Source organism: Rhodnius prolixus, unplaced genomic scaffold (assembly GCF_049639745.1).
Source record: "Rhodnius prolixus isolate KJV_2025 unplaced genomic scaffold, Rpr scaffold_7, whole genome shotgun sequence".
NCBI classification, from domain to species: Eukaryota; Metazoa; Arthropoda; class Insecta; order Hemiptera; family Reduviidae; genus Rhodnius; species Rhodnius prolixus.
This window is the reverse complement of record NW_027411582.1, coordinates 17183621-17207246: the sequence shown is the minus strand read 5'-3', so window position 1 is coordinate 17207246 and position 23626 is coordinate 17183621. Positions and strand designations below refer to the sequence as shown.

Sequence of the window (23626 nt, the reverse complement as noted above, 5' to 3'; positions counted from 1 at the left end):
AGTAAACTACAGGGTGGAACCGGATCAGTGACGAAAAAATTTTTCTGTTAAACTACATTCAAAATGTAGTACAACGCCGCCTCAACGAGTGTCCTATCTCTATCTGTTAGAAAGTTATGATTTTTTCAGGGTTTTTTCGACTAAACCCGACCTTACGTCATAAAAACACTATTTCTCAACTTGTGCCTCATTTATTTACATTTTTCACCTCATTTTCGGATTCGGCATTAAATTTCCTATAATAATAGATCAATTTCGTAGTTATTTAACTTTAATCAGATTCATTTATTACAATAAGAACGTTACTTTTTTTAGGAATTTAGAATTTTCATGAATTTTCAAAAATTAGCCTCTTCGACAAAATTGGTCTTAGAGGCCGTCAAATTTCCCAAAAACTGCTCCTTTTAATACTCTTTCCAATGGTATAATAATCAGTTTCAATAATAGCTGTTTCCTTTGGTCTATTACTGAAAAAGTGCTGAAAAACACGGTGTTAGCGAAGGAAGCAAAGGGGACTGGATGAAGCGTACTCGCATATCAATATTATTATTTATTAACAAAATCATTTCTTTAAGCATGTAAAATACATAATTACTTAGTAATTATTGATGTATCATGTTCTCTAAATGCCGACCTCGATTCCTGACGTATAACCGAGCGCGTTTTCGCATTGCTCCCACTGTTGCTGAAAATGATAATCGTTCTTTCAGTTTTTCTGAAGCAGCAATTACCCGTCTTCTCACCTCTTCTCCACTGTTGACCTTACCCTTGTAGACCTCACTCTTAAGAAAACCCCATACGAAGTGGTCCATAGGGTTGAGGTCAGGAGATCTCGGTGGCCTCGCGGTAGTTCCACCTCGCCCTATCCACTCAGGAAAACATTGCGACAACCATCTTCTGACGTTCACCGAATAATGAGGTGGAGCTCCGTCTTGTTGATAAATTAAATTTCTGCTAACGTTGTGAACTGGTTTTGACAATGATTATGAAAACTACATAAAAAAACTGAGAAAAATGACGTTAACCCTGTTTCGATATCCCTAATATTAGTCGAGATATTTAAGATCAATGTTACAATTTTATCTATTCGTGAACGGTTTTTGATATTAATTTTCCACCAGAAATACACGTTTTGAGAGGTCCTCTGACTATAAAAAATGTTATTTGTGACGCAAAGAACAAAAATAATAATAATTGAAGATTTTAATGAATGTAGTGTAATGTAATGGTTGTGGGTGAATCAGAATAAATTTGTTTTATCATCAAATAAAAGCAATCATCACATCATTTTAATGCACCCAGTATGCAAGACTTCTTGATTTATAATTACGGTAAGATTCTCTTGCCAGGGTTTTGGCCTAGTGGTCAAGAGCGTGGCTTTGTAAGTGGGAGATCCCCAGTTCGAATCCCGCGTGTGACTACACTTTATTAAAAAAAAATATTATGATTTTTTTAAGTAATAAGAATGACTGCATACGTGGGATTCGAACTGGGGGTCTCCCACTTACAAAGCCACGCTCTTGACCACTAAACCAACACTCTGAATAGATAAAATTGTTACTATGATCTTAAATATCACGACTAATATTAGGGATTTCGAGACTTTTCCAGTCTCTGAATTCCACCTGCCATTTATGGATTCCTTAAATAATGGTAGCAAACGTCAAGATTTTAGACCTGACAAGACAGTAGTATATGGATTTCCTTGATGTTCCTTCCTTTTGGAATCCTTGATGTCCCTCCCCAGCAATATCATAATTTGAAACTCACGCCTTCTTACATGGCTATTTAATAACGAGACTATTGCTGTACAACATTTCATTTTAAATTTATACATATTTAGTTATTATCACCTTCAACATACACCCCTCCCCTATCCCTACAACGCTCCATGTGAATTTACCATTGTTCGAAACAGTGCTGGAAGTCTTTTTCTGTGAGCTCCTGCATGACCACGTGCCGCTTTTTCTTTCACAGCTTCAACGGACTGAAATCGTGTTCCTTTTAATGCAGATTTGACTTTGGGGAACAGATAAAAGTCAAACATGGGGCCAGGTCAGGCGAATAAGGCGGATGGCCTAAAACTGGGATGTTGTACTTGACAGACAATGCAGTGTGAGCCGGTCCGTTGTCTTGATAGAGAACCCGTGACTTGTTCTTCCACATATCGGGTCGTTTTTTTTCCTTACTCTTTCACGGAGTTGAGCAAGCACCTTACGGTAGTAATGTTGATTAATTATAATCGATATTTTCATCCGTTTTTGGCCGTGGAAGGGCGACCCGGGCGGTTATCATCTTCGACGTCTTCTCGGTCATCTTGGGAACCACTCAAAAACTTGCGCACGTGATACTTCTTTTAATAACAGATAAGTTTCGGTAGCGGTTTTACCAAGTATCATGTGAAATTTCACTGACAATTCGTTGCTCTAATACATGTGTAGGTATCATGTTTTCGGCAAAACGAAACTAACACCTCTTACACAAACGATGGTTCCGGTCAGACAGATTTCTCTACAAACACGTGAGACGCTGCAATCGAAAGAGAAGGCTTTACGCTGCACAGTTGTCGGTCGTTAGGATTTGACGCATGCATAGTTCTTCTGTAGCAGCATCAGTCTCGTTATATAATATTATTATGCGAATAATCTTTTAAGTAGACAATCTCAAAACATCAGTTTATAAAGGATACTATTAGTGTGCTAACAAGACCTCAATTTCCGATTAAAACGCATATTGAAAGGTTGCAATACTTTATTTTACGAGAGGTTATGTGAATGTTATCATAAATATTTTAAAAAAATCAATGCATCTAGTTTCATTTGGCAATCCTGCAACGCTTTCTAAACGTTACGGAATTTTTCGCCAAATACTGTCATGGTGAAGAAAAAGTCTTTACAGATAACAGATAAAAATCATTGAAAATGACGGCTAGTATAAAATATTATTTTATCTCGGTAATGAGTTGGACAAAAAGAATATATATTCATTTAATAAGAAGATTGAATAAAAAAGATTAAAGGTGCCATTTTAAGGCAGAAAAAAAATGTATAAATATTTAGGAAGTGAATACAGAGACCGGAATATAAAAAGTAAATTAAGATATTAACTCTATCTTAGATGGGGGTACACGGAGGGTTAAAGGGAATATTAAACGGCCTTGTGAGAATGACGAGGGGTGAATTTGATAAAGTGAATGGAACATTTCTATATAGTAGTAGTAAGCTGCAGGGTGAACGATGATGGGGGAGACACTGAAGATCGAACACTGTAAATCGATCTGATGGTATTATCAAGGACAATCAAGAGTCTTTAAAGGAAGGATAAAAAAAGGAAAAGGAGAAGCAAACGGTTGCCGTTAGGGGAAAATACTGCTGAAATCTTCTTTCCATGTTCCTCAATGAGATTTACTGTCATTAAAATATAAATGGCGTGAAATGATTTTAAGAAATTACTGTTTCAATATTTTCTGTTTAGTAAATCCTTCGCCTTAATAGGAAATTAATTTAAAAAAAATACAATTGTTTAGAAAATGGGGAAAATCAAAATGAAAACACAAAAAAAGGGGAAGAATTTAAATTTCCTACTAAAACAAATAAACATTGACCAAGTGATCTATTTACAACAAAATAAGGCACTACGATAGCCGTGGCGGTTAGAGGTGAGGCTGGAAACGTAGTGGAGCGGCGATGATAGCGAAGAGCAAAGCGGCGAAAACAAACGCCATAGTCAACATATGGGACCGCGCATAGCGGGGAGCAAAGCGAAGATAGAGCAACGCTACCAAGAGAGAGTAGAGCAACGTGTTGTGACATGTTTGATTTCTTCGCTCTCATCGCGCTCAATTTTTAAAGGTTAAAATGGATATTGCATTTATTGGTGTAGTTTTTTTTAAAGAAACCTCTGTGGGACCAAAAGGATCCTCTACATCACAACCGATTTGTGTTGGATAAGAAATGGGACTGGATTAATGGGGTTAACATTGAAATTCGTCCTTTTCTTCATTAACATGCCTTCAACTCTGGTTAGTATGTAATCAAATGTTGAAATAGACACTCAAAAATACGCATGAAACTTGCCAGGATCCTCCCGAAGTTGTTGGTACAAGTGATGGAATTCACCAAGTACATGTCTAGTCCTGTTTATATCATGAACACTGCAGCCTCCTGCTACTAAGCTGCTGTAAATACCAAAATTTTCAAGGAAGAATTTTCGTATAGAAATAATTCCTCAATCATGTCTCGTCGAAAGGAGAAACGCGACTTAAACTCGTCACTATGTGCATGCGACTCTTTGCTCGGTGCTCCTCGGTCTCTTTGATTTGAAGCAACTATCATCGCCGCTTTGCTCGCTGCTCCACTATGTTTACAGCCTGAGACGTGCAAAGCTAAGATGTTTTTTTGGTACTGGGTTCGATTCCCCGGTCTAGCTCTTGAATTTTATTTAGATAAATAGATAGATAAAGATGTTTATTATTTTTTCTTATACAGGTTCATAAAGAAACATACAAAACATCACAAGATCACATGATCTTTACGACCGTCTGTCAAGTTTTTATCAAACTAATAATAATAAGAAACGAATATATACATGATTCAGTAAAGAGAAAATAAATGAAAAATTATGCTCCAATTTAAAACAAAAGAAAGGCAAAAAACATACAAAATGAACAAAATGGCCCACTCGTGAAGCCAATAATAATTCTTCCTTTGTAACTAAAAAATTAAATTCTGTAATTAAAAAAAAATTCTGTACGAAGATGCTGTTTTAATAGACTTAATTAAACTTATCTAGTCTCCGCCATTTAAATAAAATAAACATTGCTTTATTTATCCAATTGGCTCCTGTTAAAACAGGTTAGTTTTAAATTCTTTTAAAGTTGGGCACACTGCCAAAAAAAAAAAATAAAATGAAACGTATCTTCAATGAATATATGAATATATACAAAGTATTTGTAATATCCAGGCCCTGAAGAGGACAATATATTTGTCGAAACGTTTGCAAGAAGAGTTTGTTTTTTATTTGACCGATTCCTCACCAATCTTGAATCCTAAGTTTACGTGTCTTCAATAACGTTTAGATTGCACAAGGAACAAACAATGAATTTTAGTTAACAGTTAATAAAAATGAATTTACAGTAAAGTATGGTTTGCTAGTCGCCTCCGTTCACGACATCTACCTTATTTGGTAGTAGGACGTAAAACCTGCCTGAAAAAATAGGCATTACTTTAATTTCAATTTTTGTATTTAAAATAATAATGAAACCGATTTGGACTCGAAACACGGGAATAGCCAAGTATTCGAACATCAATCCTCCACTCTTGTCTCTCCCAAGTCCCGAGCTGAAATTAACAGCCATTCAGTTCTTCATACTGACAACAAATACTCATATTTGTAGTGCAGTTACTATTGCATTCGGATAGTCTATCTGTGATCAGGTTCATGTTACGCATGTTATATAAAACAGCCTTCTAGAACGCCTTAAGGAGGAGCACAAATGTTCTTCCGTCTTTGTAGGAGCGATAACTTAGTGAACGAGTAGAACATTTTTGACTCAAATCTGAGGATTCACCCATCTGATGAATTAGCTTTTCCACTTCTTCCTCGTCAATGAAATATTGCCCAAGATAACGGGTAGATCTTTTCCATTTGTTTCTTCTACATGACATCCACGACTTAAAGGTATTTTATGTTTATAGTTTCCTTAAATAACGCAATGAAATTGAATGAAACACAGAGTTTCCTTTTATATTCCTTGAAATTAGACGCAATGTGACTTAATATTTAATGATTATATTATGAAGTGACAAGAGATTGTCATCAGTGTGACTCTGTGCGAAATTACTAGAGACACGTTGAAGTCTCTTTTTCTAACAGCCTCATAAATCCTGTTTTTACTAATGAATTTATTATAAATATTGTAGCTTAGATTAATTTTTGCGCTACAAGGAAATCGTAAATAGTACTTTTAGGAACATGACTCTTTATTACTTGATTATATGTTTAATTAAAACTGAAGATTTAATGGAGATAAAAAGGAAGTTAACAATTAACTCACTGCTCACTATATCAGTTATCTATGGTTCATCGACCACCCTATTTCCACTTCTGCTCTATACATAAATTTCTTCCCCTAGCTAGCATCAAACTAACACAATTCTTGCTCTCTTTATCATTTTTTTTTATACCATTACTTCTAATAAGATGCAAGGGGGTTAGTTTCCCCTTTATTATAAAGGAGGGTTTGTAATTTATGGGGAACACTTGATGTATTTCGTATTGCCTAGTAACAAATCTGCTACCGATGTAGTTTTTGTACTGTTTCGCTTATTTATACCAAATCATTTGAAGATAGAGAGTGCATCTGGAAGTTTTTCCGGCAAGGATCTTAGTTTAGGAGACAAATGCATTACTTTTATATGCATATAACTCCACTGCCCACTCTACACGAGCAAGAAATTTTTTTTTTTGCGTTTATTGTGCTATAAGTAACAATGATACAATAGAGTAATAAATGATAAGGTAACGAGTGGAAAAGTTACCCCCAGTGGTAACACTCCCAAATATTAGATGGTTAGCTTTTCACTGGAGAGGAGATCACGAGGCCACTGTCTTTTAAGGAGTCTTGTCCGGGTTATCAGGAAGAGTTCTTGAAGAAAGATTTTGTGAGCTAGAGGATTTATATGAGATTGCAGGTTGAAGTGGAGTTTTCTGTATCTTGTTTTAGCAACTTGTGTGACAAAAGGAATGTTAAGGTCAGTGTGTATAGTCCAGGTTGGCAGACTTAAAATGGAGCGTGTCCAATTAGTTCGAAGTATTTTAGATTGTAGAGAATCCTTTGGAGATTGGAGCGATTGGTTGAACCCCATAGCTCTATTCCTTACGCCCAGATAGGTTTCAAAATAGTAGTACAAAAATCAGTCTTTTTGTTGTCCAGAGAGAGTTTTGATCTATCGTCTCGAGAGTCTTTTAAGTAGTCGACAGCGTCTGTTCAGTTCTGTTCTTTTAAGTCCTTGTGTGAGGGTAAGAAAATTATTAAGAAGTTTTTCTTGTTAGAACTCAAAATCAAAAATCTGCTGGATCAAAATATTTCCTCTTAGTTGAAAGTAACAGAAAATAAAAAAAAAAATAAAAAAATAGAAATTAGAAGAATAACAGTATACTTTTAGAAGGATGACTTTCCACCATGTTTAATTAAAAATGTTCAAAAGCTTTAATAAAAAAACACAAAAATTTAAGTATAAACTTAGAAAAGGATGAAAAGATTAATGGATACAAAAAAAAAGGCTTTCATACTGTTTAAATTTCCCTCTCTAGATGATTATCATAACCACATCCAAAAAGAAAATTCGTTACTCCAAAATTCTGTTTTCTATTCAAATAAATTCACTCAATTTATTCAATAAATTTAAAAACATTTCGGTAGTGCTATGAAAATGTAGAAATTCTCTCAGCTGTTGACGCGCCTCAAATTAAGAAAGAAAATAAAATATAGTATTTAATTAGTTACTGAATGGGGCAATATAGTTAGTGGGCTTTAATAATGAGCACAAAATAACACTGTGGTTGTCTTTCTCTTTTCATAAAGTAAAATCAGCATTAACTGCTTATAAAATTTAACAGAGGTTGAAATAAATTCTTTAAATTATACACTATTAAATTAAAACAGAGGTGTAATAATCTCATATTTTCTCCCAAGTTTGGTCATTACAAGAATATAACTTCCAAGGTCTTTCATTACAAGAATATAACTTCCAAGGTCTTTCATTATAAGAATATAACTTCCAAGATCTTTCATTACAAGAATATAACTTCCTAGGTCTTTCATTGCAAGAATATAACTTCCTAGGTCCTTCATTACAAGAATATAACTTCCTAGGTCTTTCATTACAAGAATATAACTTCCTAGGTCTTTCATTACAAGAATATAACTTCCAAAGTCTTTCATTACAAGAATATAACTTCCAAAGTCTTTCATAACAAGAATATAACTTCCAAGGTCTTTCATTACAAGAATATAACTTCCAAGGTCTTTCATTACAAGAATATAACTTCCAAGATCTTTCATTACAAGAATATAACTTCCAAGGTCTTTCATAACAAGAATATAACTTCCAAAGTCTTTCATTACAAGAATATAACTTCCAAGGTCTTTCATTACAAGAATATAACTTCCAAGGTCCTTCATTACAAGAATATAACTTCCTAGGTCTTTCATTACAAGAATATAACTTCCTAGGTCTTTCATTACAAGAATATAACTTCCAAGGTCCTTCATTACAAGAATATAACTTCCAAGATCTTTCATTACAAGAATATAACTTCCAAGATCTTTCATTACAAGAATATAACTTCCAAGATCTTTCATTACAAGAACATAACTTCCATGGTCTTTCATTACAAGAATATAACTCCAAAAAATCTTTCATTACAAGAATATAACTCCAAAAAATCTTTCATTACAAGAATATAACTTCAAGTTCAGTCACTTACTAAGAATATATTTACTCCTAAATTCAGTCATTTATAAGAAAACTCCAAGGTTAGTAAGACCAAAAATATTTATACATTCTGCATTAAAAGTTTTGTCCAACTCTAATGCAGTAATTTTTTCATTAATTCATTTCTTGAAATAAAGATATTAGAAATACACTTAGTACTGGAAAACCATAATAGTATCAATTCACCGATTAGAACAGTTTTCACGACCTTAATTTTACCGTATACAGTACGCTTTTTAGTTAAGTATAACATTTTGGTTGTACAAACTTGCTCTTATTATGTTTATGAATACTGGGCTCTTTATTTTTTAAAGTCTTCTTTCATTATTATAATTATTTTAGAAGAAGTAATGTTTTGCAATTACCTGCTATTGAATTCTTCAGGATATGGAAGTATATAGCCGTCTGGTGATGGTCTTGGAGTATTGCCAACCCAGAAGAAGGCATCTGAAAATGATTGAATTATTAATTAGATATTGCATGGACAAACAGCAATTGATATTCTTTTATTTTGTAAATCTCGGTCAATATAATATAGTCTTCTAAAATCTTTTGGATACACGAAATTTATATGATCATAAAACAGTTCGCTGTTGTTGCACAATAATTTGGCCAAAAAGCTAACTACCATTTCTCAGTTTAACAGGCTGACTTACAGAGATTAGAATTTGGCGACCAATTATTGTACTAATTATTAATTTTCTCAGGTATAGATTTAACATCTATCATAAATGAAAACAATAAAGAAGTTCACCTGGTCCAGTGCCATCATAAGAGAATCCTTTGACGAAAATAGTTGATTCATCTACCGCATAGGCTGTGCCACGAATACCGTGCGCATATTCTTGTAAAGTTCCAATCAGTCTACCGTAATAATCACCAACTGGTGGTCTACTACGACATTCCCCTAGAACAAGAAAATTGAAACAAAATATTAGTTTAGTTGCCATTAAAAAAAAAGGTTTACAATGGTTAACATGATTTTTGGTTGTGTTTTTTTAAGGGAATTGATGTTTAACCAAAAATATTCATGACAGTTTACGATTATAAAGGCCAGCCAGGGCCGGATTTTCCTATAGGCTAACTAGGCATCAGCCTAGGGCCTCAATATCAAGAGGGGCCTACATTCAAATTGTTAGCAAATATAAAATTACACTATTCTAAAAACATAACATATTATATATTAACATTTAACATATTGGTGTACAGGGTGAACGAGTATACCTTCGATTATAAAAATAGTAATTGATTAAAATATTTCTAACATTTTCTCAAATATTTCAGAGAGTTTAGAAGTATTTTTTTTTTTTTTTTAAAGTGCAATTTGTAACCTTTGACTTCCCTAATTTAAGACAATCTAATTTAAAAATTGACTACTGGTCCATCTAAAAGAGTTTTCAATGAATTACACAACTTGATAAACTAACAGTGTTGGTGTGCTCGTGAACACGTTTTCTTGCAAAACAAACGTAATTTCTCATACGAAGATAAAAGGAATCCTGGAAAATGATATACCGTTTGAAAGCCCATTAGACAAGGAAACTTTTACAAAAAAAGTGCCAGCACCTAGGTCTGATAATGATCACGTAAGAGCCTACTGACTTTTCTTAAAAATTTCGATTACTTTTATTTTCCCAGTTTCCAGAGGAAGAGTGAGGCTGTTTGGAGAATAACTTATGCTTCAAAATGGTATCAATTTTTAGAAAATTTATCTGTCTTTCTAACCGTGTCATCAGAATCGAATTCAGACCTTAACTTTCTCAGTAATAACATTTTTATTAGAAAAAAGTAATGATTTTAGAAAAAAATTTAAAGTGACGTCACTCAAGAACAATGGAAAATATGAAGTTGACCAATACGTCATTGAACTCCACTTCAGATGTACTACGCACAGTAGGCCTATGGACAATACTTACTGGTTCACCCTGTATATCACAATAGTGATGTATTTTATTATCTCTCATGTAATTTACAAACTTAAAAATGGGAGGTGAAAGGGCCACATAAGTGGAATAGCCTAGGGCCTCTTTTCATCTAAATCCGGCCCTGAGGATTTTCAATCAATTCAAACTCCTGTCCAGATCACTTTCATTCAACTTGCACACTGTACTAAATTGAATACAGTATTAACAACCTAGGAGTTAGAAGGATGGTTAGAATCAAAGAATATTCGAGAAGCAAATAACCAAGGCATTAGTTATCTCTTCAAATAAAATGCAACTCTATTTTGTATAGAGAACAAATATTGAAAAGTAGCTTTAGTATAAGTGTTTCAGATCTTTTAAGAGGTTCCAAAATATGTTGATAAGGGAGTCAATATCTTTTATGTCAAGGTAAAATTTAAAGATAATAGTGTCTAGGAAGAAAAAGATTTGTACAATAAGAAATATAAGAAGATTTTATTGCACTTTATTTGTATAAACACAGAGTAGGTTACGTTACTTCATACTAAGAACATTTTGTCTAAGATTATTTAATTAAACGAAGGATGAGATTTTAACGATCAACTAAAGATTACAAATGAAAAACGAGGAAAATTAGAATAAAAGAAATCATATAAGAGTGGATGTTGATAGCTCGGATGTTCGACTAATTCTGCCAAGTTAAAAGGGCTTTTTGCAATCTCCTGCAACTACTGGATAAAGAGTCAACACTTGTACTCGTATGACGTAGTATTGACATGTGTTATTACCAGGAGATCCCTTAACACGGCTCAACATTTTGTGATACAGTTATTATCACTGAAAGTGAAGTAACATTTAAATTGCTGTTAAAAGTTAATATTTTTTTTTTTTTAATTGAACAGATTAAACAAAATATAAGTAGACTAGCAGCTAGAGGGATTCTTGTCCAAGTGGTCTAAGTAAAAGCCCATTCCGGGATTGAGGGCAACAAAATGGCGGATATCAATGCTAAGAGTGCTGCTTTGGATGATCTTCTATTTCCTGTAGAATACAGGGTGAACCAGTAAGTCATGTCCATAGGCCTACTGTGTGTAGTACATCTGAAGTGGAGTTCAATGACGTATTGGCTAACTTCATATTTTCCACTGTTCTTGAGTGACGTATCTTAATTATTATTTTTGTCTAAAAACATTACTTTTTTGCAATAAAAATGTTATTACTCAGAAAATTTTAGTCCGAATTCTATTCTGATGACACGATTAGAAAGACAGATAAATTTTCTAAAAATTGATACCATTTCGAAGCATAAGCTATTCTCCAAACAGCCTCAATCTTCCTCCGGAAACTGGGAAAATAAAAGTAATCGAAATTTTTAAGAAAACTCATTAGGCCCTTATGTGATCATTATCAGACCTAGGTGCTGGCACTTTTTATAAAAGTATTCTTGCCTAATGGGCTTTCAAACGGTATATCATTTTCCAGCATTCCTTTTATATTCGTATGCGAAACTTACGTTTGTTTTACAAGAAAACGTGTTTACGAGCACTCAACAGTGTTAGTTTATCAAGTTGTTTAATTCATTGAAAATATTTCCTAACATTTTCTCAAATATTTCAGATAGATCAGAAGTAAATGTTTAAAGTGCAATTTGTAACCTTTAACTTCCTTATTTTAAGACAATCTACTTTAAAAATTGACTACTGGTCCATCTAAAAGAGTTTTTAATGAATTAAACAACTTGATAAATTAACCCTCTTGAGTGCTCGTGAACACGTTTTCTTGCAAAACAAACGTAATTTCTCATACGAAGATAAAAGGAATCCAGGAAAATGATATACCGTTAGAAAGCCCATTAAACAAGGAAACTTTTATAAAAAGTGCCAGCACCTAGGTCTGATAATGATCACGTAAGAGCCTAATGAGTTTTCTTAAAAATTTCGATTACTTTCGTTTTTTCAGTATTCGGAGGAAGATTGAGGCTGTTTGGAGAATAATTTATGCTTCAAAATGGTGACAATTTTTAGAAAATTTATCTGTCTTTCTAACCGTGTCATCCAGAATCGAATTTGGACTAAAACTTTCTGAGTAATAACATTTTTATCGGAAAAAAGTAATGATTTTAGCACAAAAAAAAATTAAAGTGACGTCACACAGTAGGTCTATGGACATTACTTACTGGTTCACCCCTGTGAATTTCCCACTTCTTACCTAAAGAAAGTACTACGTGAAAACACCCTAACATTGTGGGAACAGTTATGGAGCAACAGCCCAAAAACTGTTGTTACAAGAAAATACTTATCCCTCTGTGAGAAGTAGATTGCAAGCACTGCACTACAAATCTGATTACATTATAACACAATATGTAAACCGGACACGGTACATTCAGTAAATATCTGTTCAGGCTACAACTATTTCGTTTTCCTTGCGCTTGTTCTTGCGGCAATGAAAATGTTAAGTCTCCGAACCACATTCTGTTTCACTGCAGGCTCTGGGAACAAAAAATGGTCACCACTAATTAGAGAAAGATATCACTAGAAGGAGGTAGATTGGCCAACTGAACACAGTACTTTATTACGCAGAGACTGTTACGAGGATTTTAAAAAATTCTTTTTTTAGTATTTCACCGCAAAATTATTAACCATTAATCATAGTAAATTGTGCTTTTCGTATTTGTATGTATAATTATTAATAAGGCTAGAAACATAGTGGAGCGGCGAGCAAAGCGGCGATGATAGCGAAGAGCAAAGCGGCGAAATCAAACACAAGTAAACATATGGGACCGCGCATAGTGGCGAGCAAAGCGAAGATAGAGCAACGCTATCTCTAGAGAGTAGAGCGAAGCGTTATGACATGTTTGATTTCTTCGCTCTCATCGCGCTCAATTTGTAAAGGTTATTTTTCAAAGGTTATGGATATTGATACATTTATTGGTTTAGTTTGTTTAAAGAAACCTCTGTGGGGCCATAGTATTTGTGAAGCTACAATAGTTTTTAATAATTAATAGTTTAAATTAATTAACAATTAGTAGTTAATGGAGAATTCAGGTAATTTTTGCTACATTTAATTTGGTTCTCAATCCCTTAATGCTAACTTTCATCTAAATACTAGGCAAAATTAAATTACATTTTCACGTCCTACTACTTCTGATCAGGACGAATTCTCCAATCCTTCTTCTGTAGCGTCGTACTACTCCAGTTTTTCAGATTAACAACATTAATTTACGACAAATCATGGTGTAGTGATTTAATAAAATTATTGTTTTTTTTTTAATTGACTAATTTCTTTTTATCTGCATATATTTCTATTTTGTTTTTATTTATTCTTTTCTAACCTTAAAGTAACTGCTAGGATTAATGGGGTTACACAGATTTGTATTTAGTAAATAACCTACATAGTTAATTTTTCTACATTGTGCCTAACTCTTGTTATGAGCTGTATTACTCAAAAACAATAAAATTTGATTTTGATTCATGGGCTAGTATGTAATCAAATGTTGATATAGACATTCGAAAATATGCATGAAACTTGCCAGGATGCTCCCGAAGTTGTTGGTACAAGTGATGAAATTCACCAAGTTCATTTCTAGACTTATTTATGTCATGTACACTGCAGCTCCTACTACTAAGCTGCTGCAAATACCAGTTTCAACGAAGAATTTTCATATAAAAATATTTCCTCCATCTTGTTTTGTCAAAAGGAGAACGCGACTAAGCTCGTCACTATGTGCATGCGAATCTTTGCTCGCTGCTCGTCGCTCTCTTTGATCTGAAGTAGCTATCATCGCCGCTTTGCCCGCCGCTCCACTATGTTTCCAGCCTAAGTACAAATAATAATAATAATGCATTTTTGAAAAATGTATACCTTTCATTTACAAAGGATGGACATTGAAATAATTAATGTTACTAAGACTGGATTGTACATCGTCACTGATTCTTCACCAAAAGTATTAATTTCAAAAATAAAAATAAAAAAACTCGTAAAATTTTAAGCCAAATGTTTCCAAAAAAAAATTGAAGAAGGACATTGTTAGATTTAGTCTTGATGTTTACTTAAACTGTAATTTTACAATTATAATTTATATGTAAGCTATAATCATATGATCGATGTGGAATCATTAAATCGCTAAAAAATAAATTAATAAATAAAAAATGAGTTGGAAATGTCGTATGAATAAATTAGGGCCGAAAATCTGCGGGATGAAGTTGTCGGCTTGTTGTACCCTGATCAATGCATGGGGAATAATTCAGCTGGGCTTTTTGGGCTATTTTTTCAGCGTAAAGAGTGTTGTACTATTAAAAAGCATTATAAACAATGGGGCACATGATCCAGAATTAAGTTTCCATAATGCCTCTAAAACTGTAGATAAACTTTACAAACAATTCAGTGAAATGTAAGTATCAATTATTTGCATAATTAACATGTACTACTATTTCTTGAAAATATTAACTTATTAGAGGAGAAGGTGGTAATTTGGGACACCTTCGTTTTTGTGAAACCAGTAGTGGCTATCTGTTAGTTTTTGGTGCCTTACTACTCTTTTGGGATAGGCTTTGTCTGCTGCAGAAGGCAGCGCCGTCAATCGAGTGGCAGCTTTGTCCAAGAGAGGACCATGTTGATTGTGTCAATGCTAAACAAGTTTTCTTAAGGTTGATTTTCCTCTGCTTTTGGTTAATACCGAGGAAAGTTAGAATAATTTCCCTTAGACATTAAAAATGTAGAAAGGAGAGAGTTTTAATTGCCAGTATTATTTCGGTAAATGTAAAGAATAGTTACCCGGAGGTGTGGCCTAATTCGAAGTGATTCTGATTCGCTGTTACTATATAACCCGCCATATTCAAATATAAATATAAAACTATTTCTTTATTTTATATTTACATTTAAATCTGGCGGGTTATATGGTAACAGCGAATCAGAATCACTTCGATTTATTTGTTTAAGATTGATAATTTTATTTAAACCCCCCTTTATGTGGGGGCTTTGCCCCCACACCCCGTGATTTATTTATTTCTTAATGGGGGGCTTTGCCCCCACACCCCCTTCTAACCTACCTAATTACCCTCAATTTTTTAATTTGAGTCACAAGATTCATTACATTAATTACACAGAACAACACAAAAGAAACTTACCTTATTCTGTGGAGTCCTTTTCCTGAGGAGGGTATACTTGGCGGACTCCCTCCAGAAAATCCAAACCAACATCCATACAAAATTTTAAAACATTCATTACTCCATCCTCACTCACACTACATTCATGCTTTAATTTTAAAAAAAAACGGCAAATTTAAAACGCTCATGCTCATAAAGTTACAAAAAAAAAGGCACCTCAAGTCACAAACAGGGCACTCGCGGGAACTGATAATACATTAAAAAGGAAGCAGTTGCTATGCAGTAAGTGTACTGCGCATGCGCGCGAAACATAAGAAGTAAGAAATTCAAACAAATTATATACAGTACATTGGCGGGAAGTAGTTTAAAAACTCAACGGTAAGTGTGCTGTACTGCGCATGCCCTAAAAATAATCAGGCCACACCTCCGGGTAAATATTCTTTACATTAGCCTGGATTTCAAATATGAATGAATATTGGAAAAAAAATGAGGTTATATTGTACGCGGTGTATGGTGGTATTATGGGACAGCGTTGTCCCATGTAACAACCACGTTAATCGACTGCCGAACAAGTGTGAAAAGTGGCACTGAGGACGAAACTAGTGTCTTATAAATATTTCTTTTTCAACAGTGTACTATAAAGGGTCTAAAAAGATATGCCTAGAACAAAATTAGGACCATCGCCAAAAGGCAAACGTAAAAACTTGGTAAAAAAACGACATGATTGATGCTATTAAAGCTGTAAGGGAGAAAAAACATGGTATTCGAGAAGCTGCACTTCACTTCAGGGACCCAAAGTCAAAATTGCGTCGCCTATTATCAAAACAAACAGATTCTGAAGACGATTCTGATGTTTCAGTTTCATCAGGTGAATCGGATTTGTCCACTCCACCCCAAAATTCGACACCAGATAAAGAAGATGCGGATTGCATTTTTTTGCGGAGAAAAGTTCAAGAACTCAAAAAGCCCGGAGAAATGTGGATTGAGTGCATTGGTTGTCGTTGGGCTCATATGGAATGCACTGCCTATGAAAAGGAGTCATTTGTTTGTGATTTTTTGTGTCCAGTCCACACCTATCATGTCTTGGACATTTCTCTAAGAAAACTGATTACACCCTAATTTTTATCCTTAATGTACGAGAATTGTATAAAATATAGTTTTGTGGCATATTTAAGGCTTATTTTTACAATTCATGGAGAAACGAGAACATTAACTATAATTATTATGTGTGTCCCATATTACGGACCACACTTTCTGAAAACCCAATATGGCACCACGACAGACTTTTTCAGTGTAACTCCAGACTCCTTGTTTGTAATCCACTCAGGACTCCATATTTACAAAGTCAAATAATGTTATGTCTATGATTTTACTTCAGAGTAGATTTTAAATTCTGTAGGGTTCAAAATATGCAAGGTAAAAAAAGACTGTCCCATATTACCACCTTTTCCTCTATTATTACTTACCAAAACTAATGCAATAAGAGAATTTGATAAGATGCATTTGTCTTTAAACTGCCCTGAGTGAAGGTAGCCACCATCACCTTCTTCTGGCAGGAGTTCTTTAATCTAACATCGTATCAAACCGACTGGAGGATTCCCTGAGATAATCAGTGAGGACAAGTTTGTGAGCCTAGTTACTTGTGGAAACTTCTGTAAAGTCGTTGGTTTTTTGGTTTCTTACGAATGAATGATGTTTACGTTAAAATGTTAAAAGTCCAATTTTGTAACACAGTTATTCTTCTTCATGTTGTGTTTTATGCATTTAGGTTATGTCGGTCTGAAAATTGAAGACCGTAAGTCCAAATTGGTCTAATTATGGCTTAGCGCCATTGGGTATACGAGGTCTGTAAATTAAGTAATGAGACTGATTTTTTTAAAAAATTTTATTCAAAAAGAATTACATTCTATATTGTCACCTTCAAAGTAACTTCCTTCTGAAGCCACACAGCGCTGGAGACGATTATTCCACTCCTCATAGCAGTGCTCGAACTCCGATACTGGAATAGCCTTCAGCCGTTTGAATGTTTTTGACTGTCCCAAAATGAGTTCCCTTGAGGTGATTTTTCAACTTCGGGAAGAGAAAAAAGTCACAAGGACTGTCAAGGCAGGCGAATAAGGAGGCTGAGGAGCCACAGGAATGTTTTCACTGGCCAAAAACTCTGTTTATCGAGATTGCTGTGTGACAAGGAGCATGCTGATTTGTTTTTTCGATATCCACGGAATCGTCCACAAAGAGTTTCTACCTCAAGATCAAACGGTCAATCAACACTTTTACTGAGAGGTTCTTGAAAAAACTTCGAAAAAGGGTCATTCGTGTGAGACCAAACATCAAGAACAAGTGGGTGTTGCATCACGATAATGCTCCTTGTCACACAGCAATTTCAATAAACCAGAGTTTTTGGCCAGTAAAAACATTCCTGTGGCTCCTCAGCCTCCTTATTCGCCTGACTTGAGTCCTTGTGACTTTTTTTCTCTTCCCGAAGTTGAAAAATCACCTCAAGGGAATCCCATTTTGGGATAGTCGAAAACTTTCAAACGGCTGTAACCGACCAGCTGAAGGCTATTCCAGTATCGGAGTTCGAGCACTGCTATGAGGAGTGGAAGAAACGTCCCCAGCGCTGTGTGGCTTCAGAAGGAAGCTATTTTGAAGGTGACAATATAGAATTGTAATTCTTTATGAATAATTTTTTTTTTTAAAATCAGTCTCATTACTTAATTTACAGACCTCGTACATTCTCAGTTTTCATTCTATGTCTTCCATTATGTTACTCGTCTAACCAAGAAAGAGTCCAGGGTAGCGAATTTTTTTCTGGTGTGTTATGGTTGATGTAGACACTCGTGGCCAGTATAAACCCCTAAGAGAAAATTTCTTTTTTTAATTAATTTTGATCATCCAAAGTTCGTAATGTTACTGAACGAGGTCTTATAACTATTGGAGATGCTCACGTAACATCTTTGTAAATTGAAAGCATTTTGTTGATAACATTTGCATAAGTTGTGATCAGCAGTGTGTCAATTGATGGATTATAGACTTAATCCAAGAATGTTTCCTTGCAAAACTCCTACTTTGATGGGGCAAAATGGGATAGAATATTCATTTGCCATCTTTAACAGGAAAGTATCTGATTGATGGATAAATTTTGAATTACTTGGTAATATAAGTTAGTTAGAATTTGTTTCTTCTGAAAAAGAGGAGTGCCAGTCTGAAGGAAGCCACCAGTAAGAAGTACTAGCAACAAGATGACACGCCATTACTGTGCCATTGATGCACAAGTTGAGTGTCTAAAGCCATACTCAGAACATAGCCAGTATCACCAAATCCTTAAAGGAGTATTTGGCAGTAAATTTGTATTTAAAGTAATAACAAGAATATTTTCCTTTTTGTTTTTTACAGATGCTATCATGCATGTATAATGGCCGCATTCATTTTTGTAATAAGTATTTGGCAATTTTTCGTTAATCTATTCCCTAAAAACATAACAGTTAAAGGACCAACTAAATTGGAAAAGAAACAGGATTATTCTAGAGCACTTAGAATGAGCCTGACGAAGCGTTTAACGAAAGCAGAAAGTGCAAAGCAACCTGATTCCACTTTGAAATACATTCATACTCATTAATTTATTAATTTTGTAATTTGTAATTGTTTTGTAAAAATAATTTTTATTATTTTTTGTAAAAGAAAATTGTAATATTTTCATACTCATTAATTTATTAATTTTGTAATTTGTAATTGTTTTGTAAAAATAATTTTTATTATTTTTTGTAAAAGAAAATTGTAATATTTTCATACTCATTAATTTATTAATTTTGTAATTTGTAATTGTTTTGTAAAAATAATTTTTATTATTTTTTGTAAAAGAAAATGTAAACAGATAGTTGCAAAATAAAAAATAATCGCTTTTTATATTTTGTTTAGTTGTATTTTTAATGATTATGGCGCTTTAACAGCTGAGGTTATTGGCGCCCAGAGCTTTTTTCTCTTTGCCTGCCTGTCTCTGGACAGTGTTCTCTCGTTACGGACAGCAATTTCCATCAGCGGAAAGTGTAATTTAAGTGGCAATATGGTGGAGCGTAGTATCCAGCAACGCTGGTAGCTTTTCAGTGAATTCAAATGAAGATTTGGACTAATATTCTTTGTTACTCCGAATCAAAGCATTCCTCTTTTGGACCGCAACTCTAGCATCAACCATCTTAATAAAAAACTAATCCATTATCTTTATATCCGTTCCGTACTCCTATATGCAGCCCCTGTGTGGTCCAATACTTGTAGCACCAACTACGGGAAGTTACAATAGAGTCCAAAACAAACGGCTTAAGACTAGTTGGGTCCTATCCCCGGTGGACACCCATAGATTATATACATGTAGCACTTGATATTGCCAGCTTGTCTACATTTATCTGTAGCGCCACGGAAAAATTTGTAACTTCTTGTGCACATAGTCTTTATCTTCATGTGAAGAGTATTGTAGACTATAACTTGAGTTCTCTTGGTTATACAAAATACTAGAACAAGCACAAAAGGCTAAAGCATATCTTGTTTTAATAACTCTACTTAGTTAAGGTTTTTTTTTTTGCCTTAGTATGCAAGTTTAGACCATTTATAAATTTGGACCAAATATTAAGGTTGTGGAGTGTACATTAATTTGAAATGAAACCTCCTTTTGTACAATTTGTATCTTTCTTTTAAGTTGTAAATAAATTCTCATTTCAATTCCAATTCAATTCCGAATCAGCATCAACGAACCATGTCAAAAACAAATAGAATCAACTTGCTAAATAGTCCAATAAAATCTAGTAATTTTCAAATGCATACCACTGATTAAAACGATTCTTGAAACTCACTGCTCTTTTCTCGCTTCCATTACTAATTCTTTTCATTGTCTTTCCAAATTGCTATTAACAAAGTTTTTATTAAAAATAGCGAGTGTTACCAACCTAATGAAAATAATTATCATTATTTTGTTATAATAATACAATAATTATTATTATTGAACTTTCTAAAGTGCATTTTAGAAAATAGTATTTCCTCTTCGTCATGCCCTCTCGAACCAAACACGGCCACAAGTGCCTGGTTACCGCAAAACCAAGCTGACGACGTCACGCTTTCTCCTTAGCATTCCTTACAAGGCAAGTAGTGGCAGCACTGCATTACCATTCACGATCGATACATCAAGTATAAAGTTATTTTAATCATAGTGTATCTAGTTTGCAGTTTCCATCTTGCTAAAGCAAGATGTAAAATATTTAGGGCGGGGCAGAGGGGAAACTCAAAAAAGTGCCCACTCTAAAGTGTAATTCCTCTTTTAATGCAATAAGTGGCTTCATGTATTAAAATCTGCAGTATTTTGACGGAATTCTGAATAAAAAAGTTTATAAAAATGTATAACGCAAGCATTTTATGTTTCTAAAATCTTTTAACTAGATTATTTATTTTTTATTTTGCATTGTTCTTAATAATGAAAAAATAATTTTATGTCATAGTAATTCCTGAAATCGCCTATTCTGTGCGTCGTAACATTCAAGTTTATGGTGTCCTGAGCGGTTAGTCCATTAACAATCTTAGATAAACTTAGATCTTAGATTCTAGACGTTTAAAGGATTTGACTTCTCTTAAGTTTTCGTATCACACAACAGATTTCTCTCATAAAGAAGCGTGCAAGTTGTGCAAAGTGTAAAGTCGAAGGGTCAAGTAGATAATAGTGTCAGGAATCTCTGATAGAAATCTGAATGAGTATTTGTAATATAGAAAGAGCATGCAAGGGATGTAAAAAAAGGCAAATGCTCAGGAAGATAGTAGTGTCAGGAAACTCTGATAGAAATCTGACAGGATTTATAATATAGAAAGAGCATGCAAGGTATGCAAAAAAAGGCAAATGCTCAGGTAGATAGTAGTGTCAGGAAACTCTGAGAGAAATCTGACAGGATTTATAATATAGAAAAAGTATGCAAGGTATGCAGAAAAAAGGCAAATGCTCAGGTAGATAGTAGTGTCAGGAAACTCTGATAGAAATCTGACAGGATTTGTAATACAGAAAAAAAAAACGTGCACGGCATAATTAAGGCATAACTCTACCCGTTATTTACAGTGTAGCCATGTTTTTCTTAATTTTAGATTGTCTTTTAGTTCCCTAATTAGTTATTGTAATTGTAACTTATTTTTAAGTTAGATCGGCGGGTTTTTCATTGAACTACTACTATTTACTACTTAATTTATTCGTTATGTCTACTAGCCCTTTTTCTTTTAAATTATTCCTCGTGATTATAAGGAGACTCTTCAGGAATATGTTAACAATAAAAATTATCAAGACTATACCCGTTGCATAATAGAAGTTAAAAAAATAATAGTAGAGAAACTGCACTATAATAGTTGAAATAATGTAAACACTAGCGCATCTAATGAATTGAAGGGTGAAAATCGTTAACTAGGGATAACTCACTCAGCACCCTGTATATAGATTCTATCCCCTCACCCTGTTGTCTTATCGATGTTTAATTCAGTACGTGCATTATAACCAGCAATGTGTAGGGGGAGACGGATCTCCACCAGTAGTTCGTGTTATGGTCTACCCTTCCAGTTTGGGTTCTGCACGTTTATGAGACCGGTTTAGAAAATCCTCTTACCGCTCTTTTAGTCCTCAATACAATGATGTGATCGAGAAGGGAACTGAGTATAGATAAGGGGGTTTGGGCGGGTTGTGACTGGTTGCGCTACTAAAAACCCTACTCAACTTACACACTATACACTTCTGTTCTTCCACCACTTCGATACCCTCTCGCAGGTTCAACCCTCCTAAATACCGGATTTATATTCCCTAAGGAACGACGATGACACGTTCCGCTGGTTGTCGTAATAATGAAGAGAGAAGTTGTTTGCTGATGTTTTTTTTTCCTCACTTACTGCTGTAAGAGAAAGTGTAACGCCATTTTTTTTTATCTTACAACCTTCTAGAAATAATGTTTAACCTGTCCAGTTTAATGATGCTTCCTTATAATCTTATGATTCACCTTTCATTTCAGCATTTATTTATAGTTCTTCAAACTTGTTTTATGAATAAGAAAAATTTAAACATTTTTTCGAAAACTCGGAATTTGAAGGAAATGTAACTTATTTTTCGAAAAAAGTAGGCTTTAGAATTCATCTAGTAAAATAAAGTAATAATTATTTATAAATAATTATAAATACAAAATATTATAATAAATAATTTGTAGGGAAAGGATTATTAACTTGGTTGTTATCGTATAGTGGATTTCAATGCGGAGATTACTGGTTCGAATCCAGCTGTTGACCCTTTACTTTTTCTCTTTCTAGGAGCTTCACTGTCCTATATGTTGTCTGTATCAGGAGGCCAGCTGTGTACTGAAAAAGGAGCTCCTTTCGTTGTCAATAAACTCACATTTTCACGCGCCTTAAATTAAAAATAAATAATTATTATAAAAGCAGGCCATGTAAGTGTTCTTGTCAAAATTTTTAAAATTTATTAAATTCTTTTAAAATACAAGGGTGAATTGAAGAAAAGAAAAAAAATTGTTGGTGATGCAAAAGAGTCCAATAATTTTATTTATACGTATTTTTATAATAGTTTTGTAATAATTAAAAAAAAAATAATTAAAATAAATAAATAAATAAAAATAATTAGAAAAGATGTTAGAGTTAATCAGAGTTTATAGACTTTAAGGTAAGAAATAAAGTTTGGTCTGAACAAAATGGGATAGCAAATGAATGGTTCAAAATGGTGAAAGAGTTAGTTGCTTAATGAGAAATCTTTTCAATGTAGCAGCAGCAGCCCAACCTGGCTATTTTGTGCCTTCCCATAGACATTAAGGAAGTGACGATTGAAGTCTCCTAATTTCATCTCCTCCATTTTAATGGACAGAGATGTTTCACTCTAGCCCCTCTTTCTCTCTCTGATCTACAGGTTGTGCCAGTAACTAAACCCCAAAGAGTTTAGCTTAGAAATCGGAAAAAGGAGCTAAGCAACAGTATTGATCAATAACTAATATATTCTTTCCTTAAAGTTTATAAAATAGCTGTAACTCCAGGGGAATAAGTCCAGCTTATAAAAATGTGAAGTTGGTTAATACAAAAAAATTGTAGCAGCCACAATGTTTAAAGAATA

The 23626-nt window shown here is 33.9% G+C and overlaps 1 protein-coding gene across 3 annotated transcripts in view; it reads right to left on the bottom strand.

The window, feature by feature from the left end:
• LOC141447079 (protein Skeletor, isoforms B/C) overlaps window positions 1-23626 on the bottom strand; it is a 186912-nt gene that overhangs the window by 48461 nt on the left and 114825 nt on the right. For all 3 annotated transcript variants that reach the window (XM_074114269.1, XM_074114271.1, XM_074114272.1), the window contains exons 2-3: window positions 9253-9405; window positions 8864-8945 (exon numbers count right to left, since the gene is read on the bottom strand). In XM_074114269.1, the coding sequence (XP_073970370.1) occupies window positions 8864-8945; window positions 9253-9405 (235 nt within the window). The remainder of the gene's footprint in view (window positions 1-8863; window positions 8946-9252; window positions 9406-23626) is intronic.